At 35.4% G+C, this 11,351-nt stretch overlaps 1 protein-coding gene across 1 annotated transcript; it reads right to left on the bottom strand.

Annotated features, from left to right (window-relative positions):
- Positions 1 to 464: 464 nt before the first annotated feature.
- Positions 465 to 10,179, bottom strand: LOTGIDRAFT_213026 (hypothetical protein; the record flags this gene model as incomplete). Its single annotated transcript, XM_009050451.1, has 16 exons — positions 9,987 to 10,179; positions 7,926 to 8,236; positions 7,584 to 7,725; positions 7,222 to 7,370; positions 6,592 to 6,840; positions 6,381 to 6,471; positions 5,702 to 6,020; positions 4,982 to 5,110; positions 4,446 to 4,632; positions 3,942 to 4,127; positions 3,398 to 3,530; positions 2,923 to 3,119; positions 2,481 to 2,640; positions 1,896 to 2,018; positions 1,061 to 1,597; positions 465 to 679 (listed from the first exon to the last, which is right to left on the bottom strand). The coding sequence occupies exons 2-16, from the start codon at positions 8,052 to 8,054 to the stop codon at positions 465 to 467; spliced, it is 2,946 nt and encodes a 981-aa protein (XP_009048699.1). The 5' UTR covers positions 8,055 to 8,236; positions 9,987 to 10,179.
- Positions 10,180 to 11,351: the final 1,172 nt, after the last annotated feature.

Here is an 11,351-nt window from a genome sequence, read left to right as displayed (position 1 = left end):
CCTCCCCTACCCTGCTGTACCCTCTTTGTTCACCCTGCCCCTATCACACACACCCCTCCCTTCCTCTCTCACACTGCCCCACTCCCTCAAATATGTTTATAAACTATTTCTGTTTTGTAAAACCAGAGAACTTCTCCTCCATTTCCTATAAAGAAAATACAAACAGTGGATTAAGAATATGTACTGCATCAATTTAAGAAATTTCCTTCGACTAAAATACTGTAAGTTTTCTGTTCTCTACTTAACAAATAAGATGCATAACAGTTAACATAGCAATATATATATATATATATATACACTCAATGTTAAATGGTTAACCTCGCAATATCAAGCCATAACAATAATTCAGAAATGAGTACACACCAGTCTTTGTAGCCTTGCCTTTAGAAACAAAGATTCATGAATTCATGAAAAAAAAAAAAAACTACTGTATCAATTCAAAACCCTCTTTGACTAAAAAGTTATCACAGAAAATTATGCGCATATCTTACCTTAATGAGAGGAATTTTATCGTAATGTTTTCGATGTCTGTATATACACTGACTGAAGATACTGTAGAGTTTCTCTAGACGTTCTATATTATAATTATTAGTAGAGGATACCACTGTATCTAATAAACGTGACAGCCGTGGTTTATCAGTGGTTATTGACTGGTGTTTATGAGATGAACTAGGCGTATCTGTATGTTTTTTACTACTCGGAGATCGACTGGGTTTCTCTGGTTCAACTGGAGGTGTTTCACCATTTAACTGAAATTAATATTGACACATTTGCTAAAATATATTGCTAAAACAGGTAAAATATATACACCATGGAGTGTGTAATGAGGGAAAATTTACCTGGACAGTGGCATTACTATATTTTCAATTTCCAACTATCAAGGGATCTTATAGCGTACACTGCCTGTTGCACACACAGGGCCCTCAGTTTATTGTCCCATTTCTATGACTAGACACTCTTTCCAAGGGGGAAACCAGTTTTAAGAAGAGAAATAGACCTACCCTATGGTCTACACTGTCTCTAGAATCCCCGTTACTTTCTAAACTGGAGCCTAGCCCACTATCCTGTACCGTAGCTGTTTTAATTTCTTCAACTCTAGCCGTCACGACATCCTCGTGATCTGACAACTTCCCAAAATCAGAATCCTCCTCTTCATAGTCTGTATCCAGTCCTGAACGAGCGTCCGAGTCGCGATCGTAGATTGCTGCCACTGATTTTGTTCGACGACGTCTCTTCGTGCTGGCCCAGATACACTTTTTCACTTTTTTCTTTGGGGGTCGGGGAGTGGTCTCACTATGAGCTTTCTTTGCTGAATTGTCTTTTGTTCGACTAGATGTGTTTTCACTCACGGGGCGTCTTTTCTCGCTCGAGTTTTTATCGGGACTTCTTGATAAGCGTTTCTCCATCTGCCAGTTTTTCTCTACTAGGTCTAGCGGAGCCTGTTTTTCCACCTGGATTCCACGAACTCTACGACTGTACCGTTCTGTGTCTGGTAAAGAGACAGGAGTTGGTTTAGGGGGAGGGGGTGTGGGGTTATTTCTAGAAGGTACTGGTGGAGCCGTGTAGTAAAACTCTGGAATCTCTTTCGACACTTGTCCTGCAAAATAGAGTTACAATAGATTGTTAATATTATGGTATACATTTCCAATGTACACAACGTTTCAACAATTTACATTGTCATCATCAATATAAACATCGTATTTTACATATAAACCAAATATTATTAGTAGGAAAATCTGTCAAAACGTACAGCAAAGCTGGTCAGGGGCTCACAAGGTTTTACGTGAAAACCAACTTAATTTAATATATCCAACTGGTTTACCAGGTTTTTTTTTAGGTTAAGTTTGGTGAAAAGTGAAACTATCTCTAATGAAGAACTAAAAAGAATTCCCTACCTCTACGTTTTCTAGCCTGGGCTATTTCCTGACATTGTTTCTCGAAGTCTGAGTTGAGTTCAGCTTTTATTATGGCATAGGCAGTATCTTTAAAGGCACAGGCTCTGTGTCGTATAGCTCGACCTACAAACACATGAATAAATCATTCAATATAAGACTATTAGTACAAATACTGGAGTGACCCTTACACCATAGTGATCACCATATGGTTGAGAATTATTTGGCCATGAATTCAATAAGTTAGCCACTTAACTCCTAATGTTGTAAAATAAATTGTATCAAATAAATAGAAGATATGCATATACCGTATAATTGCAAACAGAGTGTGCATGTATAATGGGCACTCTTTCTTGCCCTCCAGTAGGGTCTATATGCCTGTCAGAGTTACATAAATGGTGGGATCAACTGAGAAAGGCGAACCCTATCATACCCTTGCACCAGTAATCAATATAACATAAATAGGATTTCTTTCACAACTTAGTCTTTAAATGAAATGAAGTTACAACTTACTTTTCTGTACCATGAGGGCTAATAAAGAAGGACAACTCTGAATCGAAGTCGTCAAAATAAAGTGTTGATACATACCTGCTGGATCTTTAGCTGGGTTATATTCCAGGGCATTACGACAGATGAGATCAATGTCGGACATGAACGCCTCGACAGTCACGTATTCATGCAGGTCTATTTTAGTCATCATGGTGGACATGTCCATTGGTTTTTTAACTATAACAAGATAGTCAGGCACCTACAAAATATCATAATGTTTCAATATGAGAGAAATTGGTAAAATATTAGTTAACTTAACACAAGATATAAGTTGTTCCAATTCAAGGCGTCAGTCAAACAATACAGAACTAAATATGTCACATTCAAAATATAACATTCTATTCCTTTCTCAACCATTTTGAATTCTGTCTACACCAACTATTTTTTCAGCACATGTAGAACGCATTCTGAGCTCTGTTTCAACTTGTTTTATTAAACGTTCAGTTTTTTTGGACAAAGATAAAACAAAAGTATAAAGTACCTCTTCCAAGTCGACAGGTTTGGTAAACATTGAAAACTTTCTATCACGTCCTAACTTAGTTAAAACATCTCGTAAAAATATTCTAAGTTCTCTTAGTGTACTTTCTTCTTGATGTTTCAATTTTCTCAGTTCACTTTCTGACAGAGTTTTTGGTTTTGGAGGCGGTGCTATTGGCAAGACTTCTAAACTTCTACGAGCTGAAAGACATACATTTCATTTTGAATTAATCTTTTTTTTTTTTATCTATATTTTTACAAGTAAGGAATATTGTTGACTTTGAAAACTCATCTATAAGTTAATTAGTTATTATAAAAATCTGGGCCAGGTGCCACAAGAAATCTTATGGTAAGAATTTGCAGTAAGTGTTGAATTATACATTTACAACAGAATTAATTCTAAGATATCTAGGGAAACGTGACTATTATATTATGTTACATGGAAATAAAATATTGAAATCAATCAGAATATATCTAACCTGAATGTTTTGATGTTGGTGGTTTGTTTGTTTGATTTATTATGATATCATGATAATATTCTCGTCTCTCCTCTTGGTTCGGATTCGACATCTGTATAACTTCCTGAGATCTCATATCAAATAATCCCTGAAGCTGAAAACAAAACCCAATGTTTATAAATTTAATTGGATAATGGGCCTTATTCTCAAACCTAACCCAAGATTTTAGTGTTCAAGTCATCTGATTGGTCAATTACTATCAAATAGGCTTTAAATTTAGATTCATTATCCAATCAGATTACTGCGTTTCTAAACTGTTTGAACACTGAGTGTAAGTGAAAGAAAATGGCATATATACCCCTAACGTAAAGTGTTCAACAGGCATATATTGGTAGCGTCACCTAGTCACATGCTTCACTAGCCGCATACGTATAATATAACACATAATCATGGCTGTGGTATGTTTATCTTATATATATGTTTTGTAAAATAGGATACTAGTCCAGTATTATCGAAACGATCTCCGCACTATGATGTCCTAGAAACAATGTTAGAAGTAACTTACAGTAGAGTGTAGATGATGATGGGTAGTTTCTGATGTAGCTAACATTAATAACGGGGAGCTAGGTGAGAGATTCTGTATCAGAGTAATAAATGTAGCTCGTACTGTATCACTGACTACCTCCCACCATTGATTAATAACTGGTAGATATATTATACTCGGGGCAGTACGTCTCGCTTCTTGAAATACCTGTAATTAATATCATATTAATGATTGAGTTTTACGTCCTACTTTATAATGACTTCCCATGAAATAACTGAGTAAATCGAAAGAATAAATGCTGTTTTAAACATAGTGGATAAATTAGAAGGGGCTGCTCGATGAGGGCAGAATTCAAAATGGCGGAAAGGGGAAAGAAGGAGTTCTATACCGTTCAATTGAGGTCAGAAACCTGTTCAGAAGTCTCCCATACTAGCGCCATCCAAGGTAACAAATCACTCTCTAATTCTAACTCTAAATTCTGTCACTGATGAATGAAAAGATTAAAAGATTAAAGAATCAACTCACCTGTGCACAGGATTCTTCTGGTGTTTTAGCACTAACAGCATACAGGGTAGGTAAATCTAGGACATGAACTGGTAATTGTTCTAAATGATGTAATATGGCTGGTCCCAGATGGCTGGTTTGACCTTGACCTACTGACCCAGATATCATCAATCGAGGTCGGAATGTTGTCGGTTGTTGATATGAACAACTGGAAAGAGATGAATAAAATCAAGAGTTGATTTTGGCTCAAATCTAGTTTCAGAAAAAAAAGGTTGTTCATTTTATGGTTACAATTTCTGCCTAAAGAAAACTGCCGTTTCTGTTAGATACTGGTACCATAGTTTGGAATGCTCCAGTCCAATTCAGATCACAGAAACAATCCATGGCACAAGTTTTGATATACTAGCTATATGAGAAAAAACCGTGATAGTACCAATCCAGTTATTTCAGCAAGAAAGCAAGTGGTATGCTTTAGTCTGGACCTGGCAATAAAGAACCGCCATTGTTTTGTTTGGTAATAAATGTGCACAACGTTATTCTTATAAAAATAAACAAACCTTGTAAAAGACATAAATGATGGAGGTAGATTAGATTGTCGATGTTGTTGATTACCACGTTTCTCGTAAATACTGTGTTCATCTCCATCATCTTCCTCATATAAATCATCAAAACTTAATTCATTATCACTTCCAGTTCCATTTTTACCTGAAAATTAACAGACAATTTAATATTTTAAAATCAAACCCAATCATATAAATTATATTTAATTGTTTCTCTCTCATAAGAGAGGTCTTAATATATTTATTATTGACAGTTTTTACAATAGTGATGTTATAAAACACTTAGACCCTACTCGTTTACAACCAATCTTAAACTGGATTCTGAATCCTAGTCACTCGTTTACAACGGTTTGCCCTGAATTCGAATCCGGATTTCTAATACGTGAATCCACCTCCTAGGGCGGATTCGTCAGATTCAAGATGGCGTCATCATTCATAGGGCACTTATAATTTTAAATTAGTCTTGCTTTTTGAATCTGTTTCACTTACAACACAAATCTGATGTACCAAACTGGTTTCGGATTTTTTGTAATCGAGTAGGGCCTTAGTTTTCGTGGAAGAACCAATGATTATGACTGACAATTGACATACATATTAAAAGTTACGAAATCCTCTTTACAATCCTGTTAAGTTTTTGTCAGTTTCAAAAGAGCCACAACTCGGCCGACGAATGTAAAGTGGTATACATAGAAAAAATATAAGAAACATTAATTTCACATACCAGGAGAGTCTAGAGATGACAGTTGAGCAAGTATGGATGGAAATGTATCTTGGAGCATGCGTAAAGTTTGATTCTGCATTCGCTGCAATAATGGTCGAAGCAGTGGACTTAAGCATCTTCCTGGTGAAGCAACGGAACGTTGAGCAGTAGGTACGATAGTCTTCATTGCTTGAAAAAAATCTTGTGCTGCCAAGTTGATGGAATTAACATTAAGTTGAAGTTTCTCTGAAGATTTGTATATCTGTGGATATCTACGTCTCAAGGCTGATAAAGTTGCTTCTGTACACAACGCTTTCATATCAGCACCACAATATCCTGTAGAAAGAAAACCAAATTCTTAAAAAAAAAAAGGGCACTTTCTTGATTCAGTTACGAATAAAGTTTGCAAGCTTTTTTTATTATTCAAATGAAAAATATCATTGTTTTGAATCCAGGAAAGATACATATAGTTATTATAAGAACTAGTTTAGGAAGTATCAAAGACACCATTAATGTCTGTGTACAAAGAAGACTATATTTGACTGTAAGGGGGCCTCCTATACAAAGCTTTCGGCTCACAGGTTCTCAATTTTGTTCTTTTTCTTGTTCTACAAATTAACAATTAACTGTTTCCCTGAGTGATAGTCCCAGATATGTAACTTGTTACTTTAAGATAAATATCATTAACTATCTTACCAACACACTTCTCTCCCAGCTCTGCTATAAATTCGGGTGATAATTTCGGACTCCAGCCTTTAGTATGAATTGTCAATATCTGTCTCCTTGCCTACAACAGAAACACAAATTTTAATGTTTTAATTTTTCTGAATAAGCCACTTTTATGATCACTGAAATCAGGGCTGTAAATATCAAAATGGAGAAAGTACGTTTATAAAAGTTATCTTACCGAAAGAGACGGCAAAGGAAAGAGAAACTCTCTATCAAATCTTCCTGGCCGTCGTAAGGCTGGATCAATGGAGTCTATCCTATTAGTAGCACCAATGACTACAACTTCACCTCGATTATCCAGTCCATCCATTAAAGCTAACAATGTGGACACTATAGAGCTGTGGATTTGATCTTGTCTACTCGATCGTACTGGAGCTAAGCCGTCAATTTCATCAAAAAATATTATAGAAGGCCGAGCTTGATACGCCTGAAACAGAAAATAAAATTATTCAAATTAATTCAACATGGTAATAGATATCTTACTATTATAATTTCTCTTGAGACAGACATCAATGGTTCTGTAGAATCCTGAAAGCAAAATGGACCTGCAAATATTTTAGCATTGGACAAAAATATAATGCTTTCAAAAGTCTCATGAGGTAGGTAGGTAGATGACAAGTTAACGTTCGCTTCCAGCGGATGCTGATATCGCAAACTAGGTAGATGTTGGTAGTCGTAGTAGTTGGTAGTTGAATTGGTTCAAATTAGATGATTCGGTGTTGTTGGTTTGGTTGTTGATTCTGAGTCTCATGAAAACCACATCCCCATTTATATTCCCTACCCTAATAACTGAATATTATCTACCCACCTGATCAAACAACAATCGAAGTTGACGTTCTGATTCTCCTACCCATTTACTCAAACAGTCGGCTCCCTTCCGCATAAAAAACGCCACCCTCTTATCACCATGACTACATTCATTAGCTAGAGCACGGGCTACTAGAGTTTTACCAGTACCTAAAAAATAAACGAATAACATGAAACAAAATGTGACTTCCTGTTTTACTCGCATTCTGTAAATTTGTGATCTTAAGATTTCCAAGTCTTTTCAACCAGCATTTATGACAATGAGAAGTTTGGTTAATATATAGTTTACTTATTTCAGTTTTTCCACCAATTAGTCATTCATAAGTAACTTTTGAATTCGTAAAAAGACAAATTTTGAATTACCTGGTGGTCCATAAAAGATACAGCCTCTGGGTGGGTTGATTTTAAATCTCTCAAAGATTTCAGGGTATAACAAAGGGAAGACAACCATTTCTTTTAGAGCTCGTACATGTTTATCTAGACCTCCTACACTTTCAAACGTTATCTAAATATTTATATAAATAAATAAAACCATGGTACAAAAACAACCAAGTTTTAAACAATATCTATTCTTGATTTTATGGTAGTGTAAGTAGTGATGGCCAGGAAGTCAACTTAGTCAAGCTTGTTTACTGTCAATTACAATTTTTATCCACTTGTATGGGTGCGAGTACTTGAAAAAATGTATTGAGAAACTAAACTTACAGATCTATCCACTTCCATGGGATCAATATCAGCCAAACTGGCACCAATCTTCTGCCTGTCTTTAGCTAGACCACTCATATCTTCCTTCGTTAGATTTAACGGCAAGCACCTGTTCCTAGATTTCATCATACTCTTGGCTTTACGGCGCTGAAACTTTTCCTCGTCCGTTGACTCGCTACCAGAGTTGGAAGATGAACTGGTACTTGAGCTGCCATGGAACGCTGTCCTCTTTCTACAATTTTCATTGGCATTTTCAATAGATCCAATTCCTGGTGGCCATCTGAAAAAAGATTCTGATTTGCTTGCACCCCCTTTTCTCTGCCAAAATGTTTATTTTTTGCCCACCCAACATTTTTCCTCCAGTAAAGAGGTTATGGTTAAGAAAGTGCAAGGCTAAGCAAAGGATATTAAGCATTAAGCAGTGGCAGGTTAAGCATTAAGCAGTGCAGATAAGCATTAAGCAGTGGCAGATTAAGCATTAAGCAGTGGCAGATTAAGCATTAAGCAGTGGCAGGTTAAGCATTAAGCAGTGGCAGATTAAGCATTAAGCAGTGGCAGATTAAGCATTGGTAAAACATCATAGGAGTAAGCAATAAAGCAAACAGAAAGGTGATAGAAAGCAAAGTATTAAAGTGATTGTGGAGGTTTCTAAAATTTGTTATGTGTATCAGATTAAGGGTTTTATTACGTCACTAATCAAAAAGTCTTCATTTGCATATTTTGCAATTAGTGACGTGATCAAATGCTTAGTTTAAATGGAATTGCAAGAACAACAGACATCTGATTGAAAATTAGAATGGTACAAATTGATGCTATCAGTGTCCCCGATACACATAAAAAATTTAGAAAACCTCTTTACAAAAACTTTAAAGCATAGAAAATTATTGTTAATACAAAAGCCAGCAAATTTATGGACTTATCTATAAAAAAAAGCTAACAGTTAAATTCAATGGTTAGTAAATTAATTGTTAATAAGCAATATAATAAACCTAATTATAATTATAAAGGTAGGCAATATGAAATAAGGTCTCATGCATATTATATATAATACAAGCTGTTCTATTCTGATCTACATTCATTAAATTTTGTCCTTTACTTTGTTTCAATTATTTTCAGTAGTCAATATGTTATCAGATTTGAAATATTTTCAGTAAGATGTGCACAGAAAAATACCAAAACTAAAAACAGTGTAACCTTATAAAGTGCTGAAGGTGTTTTTCTCGAAACTGAACTAAGATAAATTTCAGATTTAAGAAATTCGTTAAAATGATTGGATATCAAAACTAAATTTAGAATAGATTTTAAAAATAGACCAATCAGACGACTGGAACACTAACATCTCTCTCAGTTAAGATATCGAGAGTTAGACCTGGACGTAAGTTAAAAGTCATGCTATTAGAGAATTAAATAAACACAACAAACACATGCATAAAAGTAAAAGAGGAAAACCCCAAATTTAGAAATTTCAGAACATCAATTTGAACGGTGCTTTAAACAGAATCTTTTTTTAGATGAACACAACAATAATAACATTAAACTTTAAACAATAACAAAACAAATGTTAAAGCAATCTTCCAAAAATTCTAAATCATAGACTTATTCTGGGACTATAGCAGAAAACAGTTCTTTCTAAAAATTCATGAATCTTAAATATTAACTGACATTTTTATTGAATTGTACATGAACCAGGTAACAGATTAGCTTTCTGAAAAGTGAGCTGAAATTGAGCTCTATCAGCTGGAAAGGTAACTAGTTTATATGATAATATCTCGTCAAGTTTTTAAACTAAGGTACAAACCTGTGATGTTTACGTCTATGAGCTGGCGAACGATACATTTTAGATCTTCTAAACGATAAAGATCTAGGTGGAGTATCATCACGATGAAATACATCTCGCTGTCTTCGTACTGGCTCTACAATAGAAGTATGTCAATTAGTTCTATTTCAAACAAATGTGATTAACTCTTGCCTCCATCCATATCATAAATGAGGCTACATCTATAACAAATACAGGTACTAATAATTTGCATGAAAATATTTTGAATATATACCAGAGGCAACAAGCTATGAAGAAGTTACTTGCAATGCCCTCTTGACGATATCGAAAAGTCTTACTGATAGAGGGAGCTTCATATTTCTGTGTTCTGGGTTTATGTTCACGGAGAAAGTAAGACCTGCATGGTTTATCTGACCCTTCCTGTCTCACATCTTCTTCAATCTCTTCTTCTTCTTCTTCCTCTTCATCATCTTCTTCGGCTCCTACAAAACATGATTCGACAATTCAGTATTTATCAAGTGCATGTTTAACTCTTTTATCACTGAATTTTGCCTACAGACCACATAATTACAAACCAGCTGTTACAAAGTCACATAAAGTTAGGGTCATGGCTATTCGTTGCTAACAACAGTACAGAAAAGACAGAAAACAAAGACAATAGGTGTTGTGACGTTGCAAATGGTCAAGCATAAAATTAGTCAACTCAAGTCATATTACTTAAAGTAACCTTGTGGACTTCTGGCCACGTATTCTCAAAGCGATATTAGCGCTAGGATGTCCTATAATCTTATTCTTGACCCAATACCAAGTTGATAGAGAAATCCTAGTCCTACCTGTAGTTTCACCATCAGTATCTATTATAGGTACACCATACATATCTCTTCTGACATGTCTTCTAGTTCTTTTAACACGACTATACATATCAGTAAACCTCTAGAATATAAAGAGAATTATACAAAACTAGAGGTGAAACTATACACAGAAATGACATCAGAGAAACAAATTGAAACATTGCAATTGACATTGACTGTTACTCCATCAATGTTGTTTTAATTATGAAGTTATAGGTCCTCCTTTTAAGCACAATATTGGGCAAATGAAACTCCATGCAACTCCTTATACATAGTTTGCAAAGAAAAAAGAAATTTTATCAAAAGAGATGTGACAGCTTACTGATTGCCACCCTGATCTAACAATTGAACGCAATGACATTGTATCATCTTAAAAGGGAAAGTACATGTGTAGGAGAGTCCATAAAAGATTGGTCCATAAAAGTTGATTACTGATATAACTTACCTCACTTCCTTCTGGTACTTCTTCCTCTTCATCCTCATTATCAGGCACTTCTTCTCGGCGCCGTTTCCTTGTCAAAGATTCGTCCCCGACATCACCATCATATACATCCTTAGCGCTGACCACGGCTTTATCAAGAAAACTGTTATTCAGGGTAGGGTAGACTGTTTTCTTTTGACGTGTACTACGTCTACGTTCACTTGGATGTTCATCTTCAATCTCTGCCTCTATTGGTAGTGGTGCAGGCTCTCTTGGAATGGCTGCGTATTTTTTCTTGGATTTCTTACGTTCTCCATTTTGGATGATGCTACTTCTTCTGCGTGACCGGCTAGGTGGCTCTGAAGACACAAAACAAA

The sequence above is a fragment of the Lottia gigantea genome, assembly GCF_000327385.1.
Source record: "Lottia gigantea unplaced genomic scaffold LOTGIsca_15, whole genome shotgun sequence".
Taxonomy (NCBI): Eukaryota; Metazoa; Mollusca; class Gastropoda; family Lottiidae; genus Lottia; species Lottia gigantea.
This window is presented reverse-complemented; position numbering and strand designations above follow the sequence as displayed.